General features: G+C 43.2%; 1 protein-coding gene across 2 annotated transcripts in view; it reads left to right on the forward strand.

Annotated features, from left to right (window-relative positions):
- The window catches only part of ATP8A2 (ATPase phospholipid transporting 8A2), a 642,805-nt gene that overhangs the window by 524,270 nt on the left and 92,812 nt on the right, over positions 1-25,723 (forward strand). The window contains exon 34 of one of the 2 annotated variants that reach the window (XM_003913687.5): positions 17,104-17,819. The exons of the other annotated variant lie outside the window; for it this stretch is intronic. Coding sequence (XP_003913736.3) covers positions 17,104-17,118 — 15 coding nt within the window. The 3' untranslated portion in view covers positions 17,119-17,819. Of the gene's footprint in view, positions 1-17,103; positions 17,820-25,723 lie in introns of those variants that run through there. 2 annotated transcript variants of the gene reach the window in all.

Genomic DNA, 25,723 nt, shown 5'->3' on the forward strand with positions numbered 1-25,723 from the left:
ATGTAAGCAGATGGGGTTATTTGTCCAAATGATGGGTGTTTTTGAACTAGGACATCTAGCGTCTAAACATAGGAAATCCCGTATCTGGTGGGCAAAGAATAGAGTATAAATATTATGTATCTGATATTTACGCTTTAGGCCATAACTGTTTGAAACGGTTATATGTATTCATGTGAAATTTCTGGTCACATTATAGCAACCACATCAATTTTAGAAAAACAAAAAAGAATTCCCTAAGACTGTCCACTCTGCCTGTGTGTGTGCACGTGCGTGTGTATGTGCAGGCATTTTGCACCATGCTGCGAAACAGCTCCTCTTCCTCCATTTGCCCTTGACTGTTGATCGCCCAAGGCTCAGGTCTTCATTCTCCTCTGCATGTTCCTGTGCTTTCAACCCCTGTCTTAGAGTGACCCCAGTTCTATGTGTTCAGCCCAGACCTCTTCCTGAACCTCAGGCCCACGCTGGTTGAGTGAATTTCCAGAATTTTCAATAGGACATTTCCTCCTAAATGTCTGTGGTCTTACAGTCCCTGAAAATCAACTGTCAAAATATTAACTGACTTTATACATCCCCAGATGCACACACGCACACACATACGTAAATGCACATGGCAGGGGTTGGGGCACAAAGTAGATAGAAACTCCTGTCTCGAATCGCTTGAACCCGGGAAGTGGAGGTTGCAGTGAGCCGAGACCGTGCCATTGCACTCCAGCCTGGGCAAGAAGAACAAAACTACATCTCAAAAACAAAACAAAACAAAACTCCAGTCTCCTGCCATAGCTCCTGTCTTGGTTTCAGGTTACTCATACCAGGAACCCAGAGACTTATTCTTGATTTTTTCCTCTCCCACACTCTCCATATGCAAACAGCCCCCAGATATGGCTGCTTTAACCCTACTGTTGCATTTGAATCTTTCCTTTCCTTCCTGCTGCCCTCCACCACAGCAATAGCCCCCTGCTAGGTCTGACTGCCATGGCTCTCTTCCTTCCCTTCATCTCACATGTCACTTCCCACTAACCCCACCTGGTCTCCCATCCTCCATCCTGTCCCCTCTAAGTCTGTTCTTCACTGGAATGATCCTTTCGGAACCTGAATCACTCATGTCATTCATTCCTCTGTTCAGAAACTTGCAGTGGCTTCTGGCCTCATTAAGAGAGTAAGTCTAAGTCCTTGCAATGATCCAGACCATTGGTGATTATCCCTGCCACTCCTGTCCTCGCTCATTGCTCTCTGCCACGGTGGTCTTGTTAGTCAACGTCCCTGGGTAGATTTTGTCTTTAGTTTCTGAACTTCTTGTTCCCTTTGCCCTCAGCCCTCTCGAGGGGTCACTGAGATCCTCAGTACTGCCCTCCTCAGTGGACCGACATCGACACCTTATCCTGTTTCCACGTCACTTTTCACCTCTGGACACACTATGGAATTTACTTATTTCTTTGGCTTGTTTTCCCACACACGTTCACACAGTGGATAAGATCTATGAGGCTGCAGTTTGTGTGTGTTCTGCTGCTGACTTCTCAGCTTCTAACAGGAAGTCAATAGGTAGTTTTGAAGTAAATGAATGTGAATCTTCTGGGGAGCATTAAAACAAAACAAAACAAAACACTGTTGTACAGACTCTACAGGTTGAGGATCCCTTATCCACAATACTTGGAATCAGAGGTGTTTCAGATTTTGATGTTTTCAGATTTTTGAATATTTGCATTGGACTTACCAGTTGAGCATCCGTGGTCTGAAAATCTGAGATCCAAAGTGCTCTGGCGAGCATTTCCTCTAAGCGTCGTAGGACACTCAAAAAGTTTTGGATTTTGAAGCATTTCAGATTTCACGTGTTTGGATTCGTGATACTCAACCTACACTTCAGACCTGTCAAATCAGAAACCTCGGGGTATGGGATCCAGGAGTTGATATTTTTTACAAGGTTTCCAGGTAATCCACTGCCCAGCTCAGGCTGAGCACCATTGGTGCCAGACAGATTTCCTAAACCATGGACATCATCCCAGCTTCATGCCCTTCGACATTCTCCGTTTTCTCATGGAATCATGCCCAGACTCAAAGTGACAGTTACAAACCCGCACCCATTGGGCCCCAGGGACCTTTTGGCCTTGTGTCCTGCCACTCACCACGCGCCCCTTCCTGCCTGCTGGAAGCGCTTGTGTCTTCCCTCGGGTGTGATGCTGCCTCGTGCCCTCCCTTGCCTTTGCCTGTGCTGTTGCTCCGCTGAAAATTCTTTCCATCGTCTGCTGAGTGAATTGCTCATGGATCAAGTTTGGGTTCAAATGTCAGTGTTTAACTGTAGTTTTCCCTAATGCTCTCTTTTTTTCTCGCACCCCCCCGATAATTAATGATTGCTTGTCTAACACATTGTGTGTCACGTCCATATCACACACCGTTAGAGTTCCTCATTCTCTCATCAGACTCTAAGCACCTAAAGGATGAGAACATTTCATCAGTTTATCCTCAACATTCAGTGAATTATCACATATAGTTCTTTTATCCTCAACGTCTACCAAATTGCCAAATATCGATGTTTAGTGTGCCAAAACAAAAATTATGTTAATGGTGTGAGGTATCTCTTTATCAAGTTTTCCTGAGTATTCGGTAGCCAGATACCTGCATGGGCGTGTCTGTAAGCATGTGTACACCCCCCCCCCCCCCCCCGCCACCGCCCCCAGGAGAAGTGCGTGTGCCCAGCCTGGTCCCTTGGTCCTGAAGGGAGAGCACATGTCACCCATTGTCATGCTATTATCCATTAACATGACGTTGTATCTTCTCTCTACCCAGAGACATCACCCATCTTCTCCTCCTTCCTGAAGACCTCACTTCAGCCTCTACTACTCTCTCTTTCCGCAGATAACCTCCTCAGGTACTTTACTTTAAAAAAAATTTTTAAGGGAGGCTTTCTAAGTGATATCTCTTATACACTCATCATTTCTAAAACGATAAGATTTTCTCTTATCTTATAATTCACTGAATGTTGAGGATAAACCGGTGAAATGTTCTCATCCTTTAGGATGAGTCTGATGAGAGAATGAGGAACTCTAACGGCGTGTGATATGGACGTGACACACAATGTGTTAGACAAGCAATCCTCTCCGGATTTAGCTTCCTATTGTCCTGATCTATCCCTTCTTAATGCACGCTGATTCTGCTCTAAGCCTCATTCACTTATTTTTATATTCTGCCTCTCTCTCTCTCTCCCCGTCCCACTCTCTCCCTCTCCCTCTCCTACCGCCCCCCCGCCACCCCATCCCCTCTTACTTCCCTGTTGGTCTTTCAATTTTCTGGTTTCTCCTAGCATAAAATAAAAACAAGAGCAGCAGCCGCCCTGCCTGGTATCCCATGCTATCCCTGTGCTCCCTCCTCCACAGTTTCGCCATCAGTCGTTGGTGCGTGTTGAGTTTCTGTTCACACCTGTGGCTCCTCTCCATGCCCTCCACAGGCCGCTGCCATCTGGGTTTCTCTGGAATTGCAGAGGCCACAGATTGTCGTCTACACTCTAGCCTCGATGCCTGTCTCTGTCCTGGTTTTCCTCTGCCTGCTGACCTCTTGCCTTCTGATTCCTGGAAGGACAGGGCGTTGGTTCCTGTAATTTTCCACTCTCCCGGGGCCCCTTCCTGCCTCTAAAGTGGCCATGCCCACCTCAGCTCTTCCTCGCCCTGAGGGCTATCAAACCATAAATGAGAGAACTTGCCGGAAAGCCTGAGGCCACAGAAGCATTCCATACACTGTGTTTTCCTTCCCGAGTCTTGGTTATTTCCTCTTTGTTCTTTGTCTGTACTCCTCAAGCAAATCTCTCTCTTGAGATGTTAGATTTCTCCCAACGCTCTCTGCAGTTTTTATTCTAGTACCAGTCTATATTTGCCTACCTGATGAGGCCTTACCTTAAACTTTACATGTCTAAAACATATCGTTTCTCTTCCTCATCCTTTTTAAGATAAGTCCTTCCAGATTTCTCTCTTTTTGTCATTCATCTTCTGACTCTAGTGCCCCAAGTCTGTGATCATCTCTGTATTCCTCCCCCTTTATTTGCCCTTCATGGCCAGCCAGTCTTTGCATCCTGTTCACTACCCGCCCCCCCCCCCCCCCCCCAATCCTAGCATAAACCATCATATCCTGTATTACTTCCTGTCTTCAATCTCTTCTTTTGTATTACAGCTACAAACTTGACCTTTCTGAAAGCCTGTTTTCATTGTGTCACTCTGCTCAGAATCTGCAGTGATGCCCTTATTTCTCTTCCAAGATTACGTAACTCTACCCAGTCTTCAAGGGTTTCCACAACGTGCCCCACCTTAGCAATTCCCAGCACCTAAGGCCTGAGCAGCAGTGGGGTCTCCTCTCTCCTCTCCTCTCTGCCTTCTGATGAATGCTCTTGTTCTTCCTTTGTGAAACACTCCCCCGCCTTCTCTCTCCCCCTCTTGCCATATATCCCCTTTCTTCTTCTTCTTGTTCCTCTGTGGGTACATCCGTCACAGGCCCTTGGTTTTCTGTCACTGCTTCTACTTAACTATTGAGATGACAGAATGAGAGCCTTCAGATAGGAAATTCTGGTTTCTAACGTTGCTTAAAGTCTTACCACTTTATTAAGCAAGCCTAAGCTGGTGGCAGAGTCCCTGAGTAAGCCATGTCTTCCTCTCTTTCTCCCTGGTGATCAGCTCTGTGCTTGGAGCATGGGTCCTTAATAAATATGTTTTGTAAATGAGCAGTTAAAAACAGATAGAAAAGATGCACGTAACTATTGTATTCTGACAAATGATAGCTTTGAAAAGGAGCTAAGCTGGCTGGGCATGGTAGCTCATGCCTGTAATCCCAGCACTTTGGGAGACTGAGGTGGACAGATCACTTGAGGTCAGGAGTTTGAGACCAGCATGGTCAACATGGTGAAACCCCATCTCTACCAAAAATAAAAAAACTATCCGGCATGATAGTGCATGCCTGTAGTCCCAGCCACTCCGGAGGCTGAGGCAGGAGAATCCCTTGAACCTGGGAGGTGGAAGCTGCAGTGAGTAACCACTGTGCTATCTGTGTGGAGATCACACCACTGCACTCCAGCCTGGGCAACAAAGCAAGACTCCATCTCAAAAATAAATAGTAAAACAAAATAGAAGGAGCTAAGTTAAAGTCGAACACCCAGTTTGATAATCATTTTCTAAGAACGATAGGAGCTTGACCTCTGGTGAGTTTCTAGATGACAGTGGTCTTAGACCTCTCTCTCTCTCTTGCTGTTTTCATTCATACAGTAAAGAGGTTTATTGACTCAGCCACTCAACAACCATTTCATAACATGGGGACATGTTGATCTTTAAGGGCCTTTTCGACTGTAAAACAGCGATGATGACATTTTCTGAAGACAAACACTCAAAAACCTTGCTTGTTAACAGGCCTGTTGAAGATTTTCTTTTTCCCATCTTTGCCATCACAGGCTTTCTTTACCCTCCCTCCACTCCACCCCTGCTTGTTCTTGTCCTAACTTTATGTCTACACCAAGGCTAGGCCCTTGTGCTTTTAGCTGCCAAACTCCATATTCTGTTAAATAAACAGTAGAATTCGAGTAAAAAGAGATTTTCTTAGAGTTCTGTGATGGACCAAAGCATGAAATGATACAGCCAACTCTACGAGGAAATAGGAAATAGGACCTCGAAGGTCCTTTTCAGAGTTAAACTGTCCTGTTGGATTCCTTGTCCATTTTAAGACTTTGACTTATTTCAGATATTTTTTCACATCAACGTTCAGTGACGACAAATGAACTCTACATAGTCTGGCATCTCCCCCAGCAGACTATCAAAATTGAAATAATTAATGTAACATTCATCATCTGAGATAAATACCTTAGGAATCTCATTTAAAGATAATCATGTAATGCCCCATGGTTTTCTACGGAGGCGTGCTTTCTCTGCTCCTGTGTCTGTGGGGCAGTTTTCTAATGCAGTGGTGTCAGTAGTTTCTGTAAGTCAGCAGTCACTGTGTGCAACTCTATTCCGAGCACTTTAGGTCTGTGGTAATGGTGACTTAGGTGTGTTGAACATAGTTTCACCCTTCAAGTTGTCTTGTCCAGCTGGGATTACAGAGGAACTGAGAATTTCCTAATTAGTCAGTTAGACTGATCTTCGATACTTTCATCTTTGCAACGTCTTGACGTCTTGCAAGAAAGTAATGAAGCCATGATTGTTCTTCCTATTTAGAATAGACCAGGGTGTCCACAAGGCCTCGGGTCCCTCCGAGGTGTCTGGTAACAGCATTCCACAACAGCCGTTCTGTTTTAAGGCTCGGTGCACTCCACGAATTCCAGACGCCCCACGGCTGCTGCAGTTGCTGAATGGTGACTTCAGGCTTCACTTGGCTCAAGCCTCAAGGGGGCTGAGCCAAAGCTGGCATGACTTACTGTTCAGGCAACAAGTTCCAAATAGAGAAAACATTTCAAATACCAACTGACTGCTGCTTCCTTCAAAAGAAACTGCCTTCAGAGGAGAAGCTCTTCCCTGTGCTCATGATCCTGGTTCAATGACTTCCATAGCCTTTTCATTTCCCAGCCTTTCTGTAGTGGGGACAGTTGACCTAGTGATTGTGAATAATTTTAGTGTGCAATGCTTACCTTTTACAAAACAAGCCAACAAAGCAGAAAGTATTATTTGGATGATAAGAGGACCGAACAACCTTAAGGAATATTTTTAAAGTGTGGATTTAAATTGAATGATAGTATTAAATTTTTAGGTTTGGTACCATGTACCTTGAACTTCAGGGATTGTTATTTACCAGTAATATCTACATATTAAATCTTTATTTAAACCTGATATCTGGAGGAGGAGGAGGGTGGGGAGAGGATGGCCAATGGGTACAGAATTCCAATTAGAAAGGAACAGTAAATGTTGGTGTTCTATTGCACAGTAGAGCGACATACTAGTCATGTGCTAATTAGCGACATACTAGTCATATGCTAACTGGACAATGCTAATTAGACTTATTTGATAACTACACAGTGTAAATATGTATCAAAACATCACATCGTACCTCATAAATATGTATAATTATGTGTCAATTAAAAATAACTTTTTAAAAAAGCTGTTATATTTTAGCTGAGTGTGAAAGCTCTGCAAATACAGTAGAGTTGTGGATTAATTTTTCGTATTATGCATTTTAGGTTGGTGCAAAAGTAAACCACAATTACTTTTGTACCGACCTAAAATACATAATACAATATTTACTTCCTTGAAGAGGAAATCCTGAATGCACATTTAAATTATGAGTTCCCAGAATAATGTGGCTGGGAAAATAATACATTTTAACCATTTTTAAGTGTACTATTCAAGCCAGTTATATCCACTGTTCTACTTCCTGTCTCTATGAATTTGCGTATTCTAGGAACCCCGTGCAGGTGCAATCATACAATATTTTCCTTTGTGTCTGGCTCATTTCACTGTGTTTTCTAGGTTCATTATGTTGTAGCAGATGTGCGATTTCCATTCCTTTTTCAAGCTGAATAATGCTCCGTCTTATACTGGACTATTTTGCCTGTCCCATCGTCTGCTGCGGGATGGTGGTGGTGGTCGTGCCTGTGGCTTTGGTGAGGAACACCACAGTGAAAAGGGATGCACCAGTTTCTGTTTTTGCACTGATTCATTTTGAAATGTGCCTCGCTCTTTTTCCTGTAATAGGTAATGCTTTTTGACAAGAAATATTAAATATTTTTCCAAAAGTGGTGCAGGATTGGCTTTTTGGCTGTTTTCATAATGGAACAATACTTTAATGGGTATAGGCCCTTATTGGAAGTTCTGGGTTCTAGACTGGCTGGTTAGAGATTTGTGTAAGTCCTCACGCCTCACTGTAAATAGCGAGCTCACTGTAAGTAGCGAGTCCATTCAGGGCACCTGTAAGTGATTAAGTCAATGTGAAGAGAAGACTCATTATCCCTCTTTAGATAAGGCCAGGAGATTTGTGAGAGGGTTTGGCAAGTTCCCTGCAGAACTGCGGTATGGTTGAAACTGGGCTGTTACCTTATCAGCCCTGCGTGTGAGCCCTGCAGGTGTTATGTGGACAGCAGTAGAGAGAGTCAACAGATTGGATTCTTAATTTCTGTATTGGAAAAACATGAGACAACGGGTGTCTCCTGTATATAGTCTGTGCTTAGATGTGTACTAGAACCTGAGGAAAGTGTTTTTGTTTTCCCAGTTAGGAAAACACGCTGTTTCGCTCACAAGGTTGAATGAAGATGGTGGTCTTTGCCCAGTTTCCACGTATTAATACATTAACAACAACTGAGCTTATAATAAAGAATTGTGCCCTTTCAAATTATCTGAACTGTCTGCTGTATGTCACATTTTACCTTTTTAGAGAAGTGCTAATTCATGTTAAGTCCGCCTGAGAGATTTGTTTAATGAGCAGATTAAATGGATGATTATCCCTCTCTTAATTTTTTTTTTTTTTTTTTTTTTTAAGGAAGGGCTTCTTGTGATGTCCCTCTATTATTTGGCACAGGAACACAGAGGGGTCTTTTTAAAATTACCCCTGCAGGGTCACTGGGACCCAAGCTGTTTGCTTCATTAAACCCTGGTGGCTTCTTTAGAGCCAGCCCCTCCAAACAGCCCTGACACAATTGTATCTAAATTAGCATCTGACTGACCCCCTTTGTCTCCTCTTTTCAAGCCCCCGCTGACAGGGATTGGCAAAAGATGTTAATTGGTTGGGCCTGGCTTGGAACAATAGGCTTGCCAAGATGACAAAAGGACTAATGTTTCTTTCAATATGCATCCAGATTCACAGAAGTACCTCTTTTAATTCCTGGGAATTATTGTAATGCCTGGTCAATGGGATAATTGACCCTCAGCAGCTAGCTCTTACTCCATAATACGGCATGGCACGGGCCTATCAGAGTAGCAGGTACTAGGGTGATTTGCGGGGGACTAAAAAGAGATTTTCTCAGCCAGCGTTCTGTGATGTACCAAGGCAGCCCAGTGGGAGTCCCAGAGAGGGGACTAATTTGAGCTTAACAGGGGGAAAATGTGCTAAGAGCCACTAAAACTTATCCTCGGAATCATAAAGGAGTTGCATAAAGGAATGAGTTAGGAGTTTGAAAGAAGTGAGTTAGTAGCTTGGCAGCTTAGAACTCATATGGTCAAGGATAGGACATGGGTCCAACAACTCTAGACAGGTAGAAACATTGCAAAATGTTGGCTTCCACACGTGGAAACACAAGATTCATTTCCAGCACGTACCATAGCTGCTCGTCTTATGGAAAAGGTATTTCCATTTCAGACGTTAGGCTAAATGAGCCCCCAAACCTATTCTTATCTCACTCTTTATTATCCCAACTTGCTAGAAATCTTACAGATAGTTTTGCATGGTACTGAAACTCTTGGAGAATTTGTTTTAAAAAATTAACTGTGGAAAAAAGGGAACCCTTGTACACTATAGTTTGGAATGTGAATTAATACAACCATCATGGAAAACTATATGGAGGGAGGTTCCTTAAAAACAAACAAACAAAAAAAAAAAACTAGAATTGTCATATGATCCAGCAATCCCACTTATGGGCATTTACCCAAAAGATTTCAAATCTGTATGTTGAAAAGATGTTTACACTCCCAAATTAACTGCAACACTATTCACAGTAGCAGAGTTATGGAATCAACCTAAGTGTCAATCAACGGATGAATGGATAAAGAAAATGTGAGACACACACGCACATGCACATGCATACACACTGGAATACTATTAATCCTTAAAAAAAGAGATTTTGTCATTTGCAAAAATATGGATGGAATTGGAAAACATTATGCTAAGTGAAATAAGCCAAGCACATAAAGGCAGGTGCTGCATGTTGTCACTTCCATGTGAAATCTGAAACGATCAAACTGAAAGAGGCAGGGAGTAGAATGGAGGTTATCAGAAGCTGGGGATGGGAGATGGAGAGATGATGGTCAGAGGATACAGAGCCTCAGTGAGACAGGAGGAATATGGGTTTTTTCTCTGGAATATATTATACAGAGTAATGAATATACTAAATAATAATGTGTCGTACACTTAAAAATCAAAGTAAATTTCAAAAGTTCTCTCCACAAAAAGATACGTATTTGATGTGAGAGATATATTAATTTGCTTGATTTAATTATTCCACTTTGTATTCGTGAATCATGACATCACTTTGCATCCCATAAATACATGTAACTCGAATCTGTGAATTTATAACCTAAAATTTTTTTAATGAACTGTGTAAGTGTGGTATAGTATGCACTACAGAACAGTCTTTGAGCTTTGGGTTGTAATTCCCATCAAGGCTAATGTTTAAAGCTAGCTGTCTCCGACGTCCATTACGATAACAGTTGGCACTCCGCGGTGCTTAGTGGGAGATTCATTTTGTGGTTATGACAAGCCAGTCTAAGAAGTAGGTGTTTGTCAAAGCACCAAAACGCAGCAGTGCGTTGATGAACTGAGTAGCCTTTGAGTCAGATAGCCCTGCATCTCCCTCCCAACTTAGCTACCTGTGTGACTTTTAGCAAGTTACTATAATCCTTAAGTGTTGGTTCCTGCTTTCGAAAAGGGATAAAGAGTTACAAATAGCAATTTTCTAAAGAAATCGCAGAGCAAAGTGAGCTGATCTCATGTTACTCCATACAGTGCCAGATATAGAGTAGCACTGGATAGGCCATCTGTTGTCATTATTGCCCCAAGATTGCATAGCCAGGAAGGAATAGAGAGGCAGTTCACACCGACTGCTGCTGGACTCTGAAGCCTCCACTGTTTCACGATGCTGCATTGGCAGTTCATTCCTACAATTTCAGGGAAAATATCCAAACACCTAAAAAATGGTGAAAAAATAGAAATGCTTGTTTCCATCTTTTTCTTTTCTTTTTTTTTTGAGACGGAGTCTCGCTCTCTCGCCCAGGCCGGAGTGCAGTGGTGCGATCTCGGCTCACTGCAAGCTCCGCCTCTCGGGTTCACGCCATTCTCCTGCCTCAACCTTCTGAGTAGGTGGGACTACAGGTGCCCACCACCACGCCTGGCTAATTTTTTGTATTTTTTTTTTTAGTAGAGACGGTGTTTCACCGTGTTAGCCAGGATGGTCTTGATCTCCTGACCTTGTGATCCACCCACCTCAGCCTCCCAAAGTGCTGGGATTACAGGTGTGAGCCACCGCGCCCGGCCTGTTTCCACCTTTTAAAAGAGCAGGTGAGAAAAAAAATTCAAATAAACATAGCAAAATTCAGATACGTCATTCTGACCTTCTTTGCCAGAAAATTATTTTCCTTTCATAAAACTGTAATTTACTTTTTTCTAGTGAATGTCTGTCGGGGAAGGAGAGCATTTAAGCAAGATCTTGATTGTTAGTTCTCAAGTTTATTGGTTTCTCACAAAGAAAAAGGTCTGATTTATACACTAGAGTGTGGGGTGCATGCCACTGCCCGAAGCTGGTGTAGAGGATCCTTTAGGCTTAAAGTGTCTCAATCAGAAATCACGTTGTGTTTGTTCAGATGCTCGATCTGGAGAATAAGTTCAGTCTTTAGGAATTAAGTTCTCTTAGGTTAATGTGAATCAAATTTTAAAAATGGTGAAAAGCAGCGATTTTTGAAGTGATTTGAGTTAGGAAGTTAATGGAGAGTACAAAGTCTGTGTGAGCTTCTCTGTGGGCAGGTCTGGTTTTTATCACAGAACGGGGATCCTTTAGCAGGAAGGTTTCTGGCTGACCATGGAAGTCAGAGCTCTAGTCCAGCTTCATTACTAAGCAGCTCTGAGCCCTTGGGTGGTTCTGTCCATCACTCCAGGATGTTTGTTCCCTGAGCAGTAAAATGAAGGGACAGAACCAGGTGACCTCATATGACTCCTCAGCATCAGACCAAAAGACACTCCTGTCATCATCTCACTTGATGTTTGTGCCATTAGATACTCACAGCTACCTCTGCTTCCTGAAACTCTTCTTTGTGGATATCCAGATTATTTCTTGCCTCATTCCCTCTTATCCATCTCTTTCCATCTCATTTGCCAGTTCTTCCTTCCCTGGCTTGCATTTAAGTATATTTTTCCTTAAAGTTCAGTCCTTCCTAGATTTCATGTGTTTTCTTGTGGTATCACTTCCGTTCCCATGACAATCTGCAATGTGTATGTGTGTATTAAATGTTAATATAAATATCCAGCCCTTACCTCTTTCTTGAGTGCCAGACTTGGCTTTTCTGGGAACCTGTCCCACTTTACACCTGTGTGTTTGCTTGGCCACCTAAGCATCAAGATACTTGAAAATAAAACCTACTGTCTACAGCCTGTGTACTGATGAGCACCCTTATCCATCTCGATGCTCAGGTGTGGAATGTGGAAGGTTTTTTTATGCTCTTACTATTTCCTAACCTACACATCCACCTGTTTCCATCCCTCCTCTCCTTCACCAGTGTGTCTTCAAATCCACATTCTCAATGCTGCTGTACTGATGTGGCCTTGTCACCTTCTGCTCAACTGCAGCAGTTACTCCAAACCATAATCCCCTTCACGCCATGCTTTACCTTATGGTACACCCCTGTCACTGCACAGACACTTGATAAGGGTCACAGCTACCTACAGAGCAAACCTCAGTCTCCTGAGAGGGGCTTCGCGGTGCTCCCCCATGGGGCTTTTCTCTGCCCACCCTTTCTTTAACTCCACCTTCTGACTCCAAGATTGGAACCAAGCTATGGCTTACACGTGCCATGCATCTCTCTGTGAAATGCCCTTCTTCCCCCTTCCCGACCTGTTAGGATTTGGCTCACCTTTCAAGCACCAAACTCTCATCATTTGTCAAGGTTTTGCCATGAAAGGTGTTACTGCCTGTGTGGAATCTTCTCCAGACTTCCCAGCAGAGTTCATCTCTTTCTGTGCCGACCCACAGCTCTTAAGCATTTCTGTTCTAAAGTGCTCCTGTTCTAAAATTACATTGTTCTCTACCAGTGCATTGGAACATTTATCATAATGTTGAAACAAAAACATGAAACATTTCCGTGAAATTCTTCTTTATAGAAATCATAGATTTCGTGTAATTATTTACTTAAACCCACGCTAGAGGAGCATCTGTCATACTGCATTACCGTCAATGGGTTGTGGATCAGTCAGGGTCTAACTGGAGACAGAGAAGCCAGGCTAATTATTTAAAAGATTGTCATTTAATTAAAGGAATTCATTGCAGATGTAATAGAGGGGGCTGAGAGAGAACCTGGGGGTGAACAACGGAAAATCGCCACCACCCCGTGATGAAAGGACCAAGATGAGAAGCAATAAATACACCCGAGCTCAGTAGCTGGGTCGCTGGGCTCGATGGCTCAGGAGCTGGAGCCCTAGTGGGCTGGTCCAGCAGGGGCGGGAGCCATGAGTGAATCATGGCCAATTTTGGAAACCTCCAGGAACACGGGGAGAAGTCCTAGCTTCTCCCTTCTTCTCACCCTCTGATCTCTTGCCAGTGCTTCCCGCTGGGAGGACCCAGTTGGAAGGCGCTAGAAAATGCAGCCTGCATGAGTTGGCCCCTGCAAGGATGAGGCAGAACTGACTCCAGTCCTAGAGACCCAGCACAGACCCAGGCTGGATCTGTCTCCCTCATATGTTTTCTTAAACACAAGAACCTCATCTTACTTGCTTTTGCAATTACAGTGCCTAGCACCAAGTAAGGTTTAATAAGTATTTAGTGAATTGCAGTGAACTCTAAGGTTGCCTTCCAAGACTAAAATTACATTGTTCTCTACCGGTGCTTTGGTCCATTTATCATAATGTTGAAACAGAAACATGAAACATTTACAACGAAATTTTTCTTTTTTTCTAACATAGAGTTTGTGTAATTATTTACTTAAACCCATGCGTTAGTTCAGTCTCAACCCTATTCCTTTATTAACATGAAACCAGTGCTATTTATCTGCTCTTGGTTGGTTTTGAAAACATTTTCCACCAACTGTGCGTCAGATTAAATACAGGAAGGGAAATGGAGACATTGATTTAATAAACGCTAACAATGTGACAGAAAGAGAAAAAATTATGTTGTGGACAATTTTCACATAACTCATCCTAAATATGCCTTTGAACAGGCTCCTCCTGGTCTGTGACCAGGCGCCCTGCACCACTCAGAACAAACCTTCTGCAGTACAGCCTGCAAGGCCGAGGGCACGGCACACCGGGTCTGAGTCAGAGAACTGTGTCGCCAGTCTCAGCCTTCCTTTTTAAATTGTCTTGCATTCCCTTGGTGGGGACATTCCAAAGAAGACAGACAGTCCCCGCAGCAGGTGCACGTGGTGCTAGTGTCCAGCTGCGTGCATTTCACAGGCAAAGTTTTAAAATAAGTCTGTTTGTTTTGGACTTACTGATCAAAGTGGTGAGGTTATGGAAACCATATTAAGATTTATCTAATATAGTGAACAGTAATAAAATTATGCTTTTTAAGTTCTAAAAAATATATAATTTGTTTAACAAGATGGCAAATCAACCTTCAGCCTCTTTTCTGTCACCGACCCTCTGCAGAACTCTGCAGATTGCACTGATCAGACGTAAAGTTATCGCATCGGCTGTGCCATGGGAGTCAATGTTTGATGCACGTGGTCCAGCGAGGTTGGAAAAAATCTTAGAGAACACCCCAAATTCTTTGTTTCCAAATGAGGAAATCGAAGCCCAGAAAAGAGTGACTTTTTGTGGCTTTTGGCCTGTAACTCATGTCACATCTAACCCGTCATCATTTTCGTTTTACTATTCCAGCTCTGAAAGTTGTTTTAAACCTTAACTCTGAACAGAGTATTGTTGTGTGGTTGTTGTATTTGTGAATTAGTTTGCTTCTCTTCTTTCTGCCTCCTCTTATCTCTGTTATTTTTTTCTATATACCTCTTCTTATTACCTTGAGACTTGAACTCGAAAATCACATGTTGAGCCCTTGCTGAGTCCTAGATAATATCCAGGGTCCATTTAAGTTGGAGTTTTTTCCAGGCACCAACATCCTTATCAGTCCAATTGCTCTCACTACAAAGTCCTTAAATCTTGCACTTATTTTGACTTCTTAGTGCATTAACAGATTGTACATAACTCAGAAGGATTGACTGTAGCCACCCATGCCTGGTAGTAACCTCTCTTCATGTCAGTGGAATTTTAGAGTCCTTGTCTTTGAGGTCATCCTCCAGTTCAGCTCCTGGTCAGAGCAGGGGTCTCTTCTGTCCTAGATATCCTCATGGATACAGTTAGCAAAGTTGACACCAAATGTTAAGCATAATGAGATTAACCTGGTTTTCTTCCTTCCCTTGCCTTCCCTTCCTTCTTTTTCTCCTCCCATTTAAAGTCTTTCTAAATCTGTAGAGAACCAATTTTAACTTACTCAGCAGCTGAAATTACCAGGTACAAAGTCAAGGCAAATACGATACAGTAGTAATTGTTTTGCATTGATTATATCTGCTCCTCATAGTAACCCTGAAGGGGTTTTTACAGTTTGTGTCTTATGAAGAAATTGAGAAAGAGAGAGAAGAGGTCATCTACCCAGTGTCACAGAGATGTTAAGCTGCAAAGCTAGGCTATAGTCCCAGGGCCTCATGGATTTCACACCTGCCCATTACACTGTGTAAACTCACTCTACTGTGTTAGGTACAGCATCAGCTGGTGGCTATAACACTTACAATGCATACAAACAAGTGTAATTTCAAGACCAATCACTCATTAATGTTGACATAAATAATTTACTGGACAATTCTATCTTGGCGAAGTTTTAAAATAGCATGGCTTTCACTGTGCTAATAAATATTTAAAGAAAGATGTATTTTTTCCCATAATTTCTTCGAAATTTGATGTATTATTTTAAAAGTTAATAGATGTATCACAGCCGTGGACTACAGAATTTTTAAAACCTTATTTAATTCTAAAATTTCTTAAATATCAGCGAATACTTTTTTGTTCTTGGACTGTTAGAAGCCCCAAAAGATGGTTGACCATGAAGAAGAAGATGAGGGAAATAGGAGAAGGCAGATGTTTGAAGAGAATAATTATCTGTAGAGGGACATATGTTTTTAGATTCAGTGAATTCATCTCTTGTCAAGTGGAAATCCTGGCCAAACCACATAAATGGACTTGAGCTGACTGCCAGATAAGGAGCATTTCAGAAATAAAAGGGCAACGGTGCAGCTTGAAGGATAGGCTTCCAAAAGCATTCTGATAAAAATAAAATGCTTCAAGATGCTCAGGGTTCCTGGGTGATAGATAGGAGCTTTTCCTGGGAAGAGTGGCAGTTATTAAAATAGGAAGGAGGGAAATTTGTAACAGGAAATGAAGAGGCCAAAGTGTGATCGCTGTTGATTGGGCTGCATATGCTTTCAACTATGTGATACTCCAGTTACACAGTTACTTGTTGATGGTGGCTCTGTTGTTGCCCAAGGAGCCAGATCCATGGTTAAACAAGAAAGAAACCAATGTGTTATATCATTCAACAGTGAAAAACCAATGTCTGTTACCCAGGACACCAAAGGGAACCCCTCGGTCCAAAGGGGCTCTTAATTTGGAAGGGAATAAGCAGCACTTTATGTTATAAAATATTACAATTGTTTATTTTAAAGGGAATTTGCCCTAGTTTTTGAAAGCTCCCGACCCCCCGCCAACAACATTCTATGTATTGCACGAGTCAACACGTAGAAAAGTTGGATGCAGTGATACCAAGGATAACATGATTCGGTGTTTGTTGATTGGCACTTGTCTCCCATCCCTCCCAGCAGCCCATCCTGGTTATTGCGTTTCATTTTGGACCCCACTTGTAACATGATGTTAGGGGACTGCTGTATTGGTTACTGTGATTATTTTAAATAACTTATCATGTATTCCTCATAAAAATTATTAACACAAATTGCAACCTGGGGTTTGGTATTCAGATGGGAGCTAAACAGCAAGAAGAAGTAGTTTAAAATACTATTCCTCATAGGCAGAGATGCTAACACCTGTGATCCCCAAAAGTGGATATGAGCAACTGTGTTGCATGAAAACCACAGATAATGAATTCTCTTTTTTAAACCTGAACTAAGTACTGCCTGGAAACTAAGTGAAATTCACATGTAGAAGAATATGTATTTTTCCAGATATGAAGCTACCTATCCTTTAATATGTTCTTTTCCAAAAGTATACGTTGTCCTTTTTACTCAAAATGTTCAGGTAAGTCCACAGTGAAGACGCAGACCTGAGGGAAGACAACATCAGTTCATCTGGGGAAAACACAAACAAGGTCTCCACTAAAGCATCCAGCATATGGCAGATGACGTCAGCCAAGGATAGATTCTTATCTGAGTGTACCCTCTCCTTTATAACTGTATTCAGATCTCCTCATCTGAGAGATTGGAGGGATTTGGATTTTGCATTTTTGGTTTCGGGATGTGAAAGAATGTATATCTTTCTGCTGAGGAGGGCTGTCTGAGCTCTGAGTTTGTAGGAGGTGAGGCGAGGTGGGCTGCGGGAGCCTCAGGGTTCTCTACTCCTCCTCCAGCTCCTGCCCTAAGAGACTACAGTCTCACTTTAAGGGACGTTTACCCTCCCTCAACCCACTTCCCTACTTCCAGGTCAGCCCTTACCCGTTAGAGCCCATCACTGCCCCTCATTACTCTGAAATTAGTCTCACCTGAGTTGGCAGCTGGCTTTGAATTCCAATTCCAAAGATTTTCTGTCTCTTTCTTACAGACCTCTCTGTACTTTTGTCTGTTTGGGGGGATTTTTTTGAGACAGAGTCTTGCTCTGTTGCTCAGGCTGGAGTGCAGTGGTGCCATCACAGCTCACTATAACCTCGATGATAGCTCCCACAACCTTGAACTCACGCGCTCAGGCAGTGGCCCCCACCTCAGCCTCCCAAGTAGCTGGGACCACAGGCATGTACTACAATGCCCGGATAATTTTTTAAATGTTTGTAGAAACAGGGGTCTCGCTATGTCGCCCAGGCTGGTCTCGAACTTCTGGGCTCAAGCAATCCTCCCACCTCAGCCTCCCAAAATGCCAGGACTACAGGTGTGAACCATTGCGCCCAGCCTTGTTTTGTCTCAAACTCACTTCCTTTGGTTCTTTAAAACCCTTCTTCAGATTCTTTTTGTACTCCAGCTAGCTCATCTCCTTCTCTGGTCTTTCCCTGTTCTGTAACTTACAGGTTCAGGTTCTACACCCCAGCATTCAGCCCGTAAATACCGGCTCATTCTTCCTGAATGGTCCTTGTACTCTTCTGGCCTCCATTCATATCTGCGTGTGTATGACCTCCAAATCTAAATCTCTTAAAGGTTGGGTCACCCTTCCTAGTGCTGGACTCAGTGACCCAGTGCCCTCCAGATGTATCAACCTAGTTAACACACACACACATCCTAAGCTCCGCACGTGTGAAAAAGATGTGTTCCCCTGCCCACTTCCTCCTCTGTCTACTCTTCTGCCTTAGTAAATGGCTCCACCACCCACCAGCTCACAGAGCCAAACGCCAAAGTCCTCCCTCTCACCAGACTCATCAGTCACCAGGCCTGGTAATTTGCCAAGTCTCCTTGCAGGCTACCCTGCCTCACAGTCCCTGGCCAGGATGTCCATGGAGGCCCATCCTGCAGCTTCCAGTGCTCTTAGGCTCCCATGCCCTTCCTCTGCCTTTGCCAGACTCCTTTTCCTAAATACTCTCAACATTTCTTTATTTTGCTTTTACGTATTTATGCTCTGAGAAAAACTGTTTGCATCCAGAGGGCAGGCTGGGCGTGGTGGCTCAGGCCTATAATCCCAGCATTTGAGAGGCTGAGGCAGGTGGATCACTTGAGCCCAGGAGTTTGAGACCAGCCTGGTGAAAACCCTCTCTACTAAAAATACAGAAAAATTAGCCAGGTGTGGTGGTGCATGCCTATAGTTGTGGCTACTCGGGAGATGGAGGTGGGAGAATCTCCTGAGCCCAGGAGGTCGAGGCTGCAGTGAGCCAAGATGGTGCCACTGCACTCCAGCTTGGGCAACAGGGTGAGACCCTGTCTCAAAAACAACAAAACAAAAGCAGAGGCAGAAACTGTATCTTCCTTGTAGCTTGAGAAGCCATCTAGTCCTCTTTTCCTCTTTCCCTTTGCTCTCTAAAAGCAATGACTCAGGAATGAGATCTTAGCAAAATTTAACAGTGAGGCTAAAAGACTTTTCCTACAAAACAGTATGCTAATATTAGAGTACATATCATGGACTCTTTTTCCTCAAATTATCTGAAAAATTATCAGACATCAGAAAAACTGAGCTGAGGCCGGGTGCAGTGGCTCACACCTTGTTATCCCAGCAATTTGGGAGGCCAAGGTGGGTGGATCATGAGGTCAGGAGTTCAAGACCAGCCTGGCCAGGTTAGTGAAACCCTGTCTCTACTAAAAATACAAAAAAAAAAAATTAGCCGGGCGCAGTAGCGGGTACCTGTAGTCCCAGCTACTTGGGAGGCTGAGGCAGGAGAATTGCTTGAACCTGGGAGGCGAAGGTTGCAGTGAGCCAAAACCGTGCCATTGCACTCCAGCCTGGCAATAGAGCTAGACTCTGTCTCAAAAATAAAAAATAAAAAAAAAAAAGGAAGAAAGAAAAAGAAAAACTGAGTTGAAGTTCATATTTTGTTCCATGTTTATTTACTTGTGAAATCTTGTACTGGCACAAAAGACTTAGGTCTAAAGCTGCATATACTATTTTGATTGATTAGGTGATATGTTGTAGAATCATATAGTATTTATGGTTTGAAGTATAGCTTATTGTATTTATTTGATCGAATGTGTATTAAAGTGAGAAGTATATTGAAATATTAATATAGTTCTAAACCAGATTAAGTAAATAACTTATTGAGGTAGTGAATCTTTTTCCTTCTATAGTTTATTTGTTAGATTTTTGTAAAACCCTTGTTAGATTTTGTAAAACCATTTGTTAGATTTTGTAAAACCATTGGTGCTTTTGTTTTGTGACGTTTGGGGAATAAGAATTAACTACATTTTTGGGGTTTTAGAATAAAGCAGGAAAATTCTGGTGTAAATGATTGCCTATAATGTCAATATAGAAGAATAAAGCGGTGGAATTGTACCACATCATCAATAAAAGTTCTCTTTACCCTAAAATTCTACAGGTGGGTCCATCATCCTAATCAGTAACACGCAATTTCAAAATATCTCTGTGGTCAGTTTATTATGCTCATTAAGAGTTTTTCTTCTAAAGCAACATTCAGAATTTGGATGAACTGAGTGAGTCTGAGCAGGGGCCCCAGTGGATTTATAGGTGTTTAGAATAAAAGGATGCCTTTACATGAATCAATACAATTCTTTTTATTATTGCAACCTTGTTTTAGGCATTTATGTTAGCTGGTGACAAGATGATGAAATCTTTAGATCCTGATGTTTCAGTGAACCACAAATAGAAGGAAGTTGACAACTATCACACTTTGGAATTGCAGCTATTTGCAGAGATGACAGAAAGGGACATCTGTTTCCAGTCAGTGGGCAGGGAGTTGGTTTCCCGTAGGCAGCTGCCTGCACCTTCTGTGGAAGGCCACCAAGTTCTCAGAGGTTATACATACGCATTCCCGGAGCTCTTCGGAGGGCACAAGGAGGGTCAGTGACATTCTCGCATTCTTGTTCTGGCCGGCCATTAGAATGATTAGGCCACATCTAATACGTCCGCACGTGTCCAGATATCCTGCACAGGGGTGTGGGTTCCTAAAGAAGGGGGGTTCGGTAGGCTCTACACATTTGTTGCTCATCTGTTTGCATCTCAGGCAACTGTGAGCTGGCTGGGCTTCCTGACTGTGACAGACACAAATTCTAATCCTCGCAGCCTCTTTCCTGCAATTGTACCTAGACCCTTGCCCAGGAGATGCCTTCTCTTACGGGGAACCAGCCTTGGACCCTGCGCCATGTTGATCCAGAACTAATCCACATCAGTTTTCTGTTGTGGATCTTTTCTGTTGATCTTCAACGTGAAGGGCAAGGGACAAGTGGAGTTAAATCGAGCCAGACCTGGCCTCCCTGTTTACTTTAGACAGCAAAGGAACAACCTAGAAACACATGTCTTAGTAGGAGCACAAATTAAGAAATAGTGGCCCTCCTCACACCAGAGACGGATCGCAATTATCGTATTTGACCTAACAATACCCGTCAAGTTTTCCCCTTCCCAGATCCACCAGTGTAGCCCTGCCAAGAGCAGCAGCAATTTACTTGCCAGTTCATGAAGTCTTTCTAAAATTGTATTTTATTAAAGTCTTTTATTTCACTTTCAGCGAACATTTATTATTTGCCTCCTACAAGCCAGCATACCACAAGACATTTGGGACAGAAGGGGTAGGCTGCAGTCCACAGCTGCAGAAGGCCAGGCTGAGTGCTAAGAGCATGAAACGTACAAGTTGTGAAATCCTTTTCTGCTTTTTCCTACCACCGTTTTCAACTTAAGAAAAATGACACTATTGATATTGATGTCCAGCCAGCCAACATTTCTTTTTGTAAATTGTCAAGACTGAAGTTGCAGTGAACAAGTCCAGATCCCATCCTGCCCTCTAGATCCAGTGTATCCTGGGCATAATTCAACCTTTAGCCTCCATTTTTTTTTTCTGTAAAATAGGCATGATCGCAAGTCCCTCTGTCTCCTAGAAGTCATCAAAATAATCAAAAAATGGACATGAAAGATGTCCATTATTCTCATAAAAGATGCGACCTAGATCCAGGGTAGGCGTATTTGATGATGGCTTTGATCTTCATCTTTCTGTAGACATGTGGTTGAACAACTTAAATTCTTTCTGGCTTTATTTTTCTAAGATTGCCTCATAGGTAGATTATGTAAGTCTAGCATTTTCTGTGTGGTTATTCTCTGGCTGCATATACATTACAGGAAAATGATAGTATCGTTATAGTGTCCGGTTTGTTAAATGATGGACTTTCATCAGTATCAAAGGGTAATTCTTTTCCAAATAGCCGAGATGGATGGGGAAACCAGTACTAGCCAGGAAGCTACCCTTCATCCTGCTTCCCCCATCTGCGCAGGAACCGAATGGATGGATAGTGTCCTACACACAGTCCCTCCTCCTTCTGCGTTGTCTGCTGTGCCTCTCCCACTCAGAGCAGAGTTACTGAAGGCTTAACAAGAACAATTAACGCTGTGGACACAGACCCAACCTCCTGTGGATATCTGGATTCATTTCCTAGGGCTGCAGGTAGAAAATGCCACAGACCGGGCTGCTTTAACCACAGAAATGATTGCCTCGCCGTTCTGGAGGCTGGAAGTCCAAGACCAAAGTGTTGACAGGCTGGTTCCCTCTCAGGGCAGTGAGAGAAAATCTGTTCCAGGTCTCTCCTAACTTCTTTTTTTTGGCAATCTTCCACATTCCTTGGCTTATAGAAGCATCACCCTGATTCTTCCTTTCCTCTTCATGTGCAGGTCTTCCTGTGTGCATGTCTGTGTCCACATTTCCCCTTTTTATAAGGACGTGAGTCATACTGGATTAGGGCTCACCCTATTTACCTCATTTCAGCCTAACTAATTGTATCTGCAGTGACCCTATTTCCAAATAAGATCATGTTCAGAGATACTAGGGGCTGGGACGTCAACGTTTGATTTGGGGGAGAATACAATTTAACGTATAACGGTATTTATTTCATTGAGGTATGATATGGTTTGGCTGTGTCTCCACCCAAATCTCATCTTGAATTGTAGCTTCCATAATCCCCCTGTGTCGTGGGAGGGACCCGATGGGAGGTGATTGAATCAAAGGGGCAGGTTTTTCCCGTGTTGTTCTCGTAATAATGAGTAAGTCTCACGATATCTGACGGTTTTATAAAGGGTAGCTCCCCTGCACACGCTCTCTTGACTGCTGCCACATAAGACAAGCCTTTGCTGCTCCTTCGCCTTCTGCCATGATTGTGAGGCCCCCCAGCCATGTGGAACTGTGAGTCCATGAAACCTCTTTTTCACTGTAAATTGCCCAGTCTTGGGTATGTCTTCATTAGCAGCATGAGAACAGACTAATACTAGGTGTTCTGGGTTCCTTCTGTATAAAATTATCATATTTGATAACCAGATAAAAGACTGAATTGCCTTTTTCTTTTTTTTTTTTAATAAGTGATGTGGTACTTTTATTCCCTGAAAAAAGTCACCCCTCAGCTGCGTTTGTGAAGTCACAATGACTTTCAGGTGCTTATTGTTTTTATATGGATTAAAAAAATTAAATTATTCAGATTACGCCTGTAATCCCAGCACTTTGGGAGGCCGAGGCGTGTGGATCATGAGGTCAGGAGATCCAGACCATCTTGGCTAACACAGTGAAACCCCGTCTCTACTAAAAATACAAAAAAGTAGCCAGGCTTGTTGACACGGACCTGTAGTCCCAGCTACTTGGGAGGCTGAGGCAGGAAAATGGCGTGAACCTGGGAGATGGAGCTTGCAGTGAGCCGAGATCATGCCATTGCACTCCAGCCTGGGCGACACAGTGAGACTCTGTATCAAAAAAATATATATTAGATGGGCCTCCTCCTTGACAGGCATTGAGCTAGTTGCTGAGAATGTAATGAAATGCTTGGCCATTGTCCTCAAAGAGCTAGTGAAGGGAACAAATGTGAAGTACAGTATGTTTTAGGTAATTATTGAAATATGTACACTGAACAAAAAAAATTAACTTGACTAAAGTTGTCAATCTTTTTTTTTTGAGACAGAGTTTTGTTCTTGTTGCCCAGGCTGGAGTGCAATGGTGTGATCTCGGCTCACTGCAACCTCCGCCTGTCAGGTTCAAGCAATTCTCCTGTCTCAGCCTCCCCAGTAGCTGGGATGACAGGCACGCCACCATGCCTGGCTAATTTTTGTGGTTTTAGTAGAGACGGGGTTTCTCCATATTGGCCAGGCTGGACTTGAACTCCTGACCTCGGGTGATCCACCTGCCTCGGCCTCCTGAAGTGCCAGAATTATAGGCGTGAGCCACCGCACCCAGTCAGTTCTCCGTTTTCACAGGAAATTTCCATAATGAAATTGTCTTAAATGTGGACTGAGTGTATTGTTACGCTGTTTAAAACCCTTCCATAGCTTCAACTTGACATTATGAAATAGTCCAGGATTCCTAACAAGACTTAAACACCCTCCATAATCTAAGTCGTTTCCATGGCAGCTTTCCCTTGCACTCTGTGCTTCACCATGGTAGCTCCTGGAATGTTCCAGGCCCTCTGCAGCGTCTGGGGCCTTGCCTAGACCTAGAGCAGGGTCCTCTGTTTTTCCCATTCCAGTGGCCCCTCTCCTGTCACCAAATCAACTCCTATACATCTTTCAGGCATCCAGGGTCCTTCCCAATCACTCTCCACTCTGGGAGTCAACTCCCAGAGCACTTGACTGTAGCTTTTATGCCGTTTATCATTCATTTAATGTCTTTGTTTTCCACTGCATGGACGGGGACTCTGGGGAGCAGGGACTGGGTCTCCCTTACAGTCCATGGTCTCTGCTGCGTGGAATCCTGTGTCTGGCGTACAGTAGGTGTTCAGTGACTGTTTTGCTGAATGAATGAATGAAACACCCAACAGATCATGGGGATTTGGGGATCGTGTCCCCAAAATAAGCTTAAAATTTGAAAATAAAAATAAATGATTTATTACCAGTCACAAAAAGACTGAAATTTTAAATTATCGTAGGCTAGGCACAATGATTCACACCTGTAATCTCAGCACTTTGGGAGGCCAAGGCTGGAAGACCAGTTGAGGCCAGGAGTTTGAGACCAGCCTGGGCAATATAGCAAGAGCCCCTCTCTACAGAAATGTTATAATTTTTACAAATTTTAAATTATTGCAGAGCTCTCAGAGATGTTTGAAAGCATGAACAAATGGATTGACAATGACTCGGTAGTGACTTCTCTTGGTGCCCAGAAAGCTCTGGGAGGACCACAGGCAGATAAGCAAGGCACTTTCCCTGCATCCCGCTGTGCCTCCCGCTCCTCCTGCTTGCCACTCTCTCCCGTGTGATTGTTTTGTGTTTGATTTGCCTCCTACCCAGTCTTCATTCATTCACCTTCTTCCCTTTCCTATGGCTCACATGCGTGGTTTGTCCTGATACAAGCACACAAACACCAACTGGATATTGCCCTCCATGCTGCATGGCAGGTTCCTGGGCCCCAGAGCCCCGCTCCTCCTCGGCTGCTGCACACACTGGAAACTGCGTCTGACAGAAAGATTAAACATCTGCATTGTATCACCTTTGCTGAACAAAAGTCCATGGCTTCTTCATTTCAGGAGTGAGCTCAGTGTTTGGTTTTTTTCTTTGAAAACAAATCAGGTTTGACTTTTGGGGGCCCCGCATGATTTCCAATCTCCAAATAGGCTGGTAGCTGCCTGTGTCAGAATTCTGCGCTTTTTTAGGTCATAATGCCAGTTAGCATTTCTCAAACCATGGCGCTGCTTTTGGGCCAGCAGAGTCCAAAAAGAAATAATAGGACGTATGTTGTAGTTAGATGAGTTCATGCTGAGAAATACGTGTCTCCACACGCGGAGATTTAAAAGGCCTGAATATTCGTACAGTCTTATCAAAGCCACTCACTGGTTATTAGTTCTTCATAACAAGTGAAAGATATGTAAATCCTCAGAGGTTCATGGTATATCCAGGCTGAATAAATCTGAGCCTTACAAAAGAATTGGCGCATTGAATTTTTCATAGACATTCATCCATCTCTGCCATTCACTCCTAGAACCAGGTGTTGCTTTCTCAGGCTGCCGTCCTGCCTAGAGTCTGGCAAAAGCCCAGGTGAAATCGCGATCGCTTTGTCTCCAAACTGTATTTGATTTAGCTTTACGTTGATACCATTTATCTT

Source organism: Papio anubis, chromosome 15 (assembly GCF_008728515.1).
Source record: "Papio anubis isolate 15944 chromosome 15, Panubis1.0, whole genome shotgun sequence".
Lineage (NCBI taxonomy): Eukaryota > Metazoa > Chordata > Mammalia > Primates > Cercopithecidae > Papio > Papio anubis.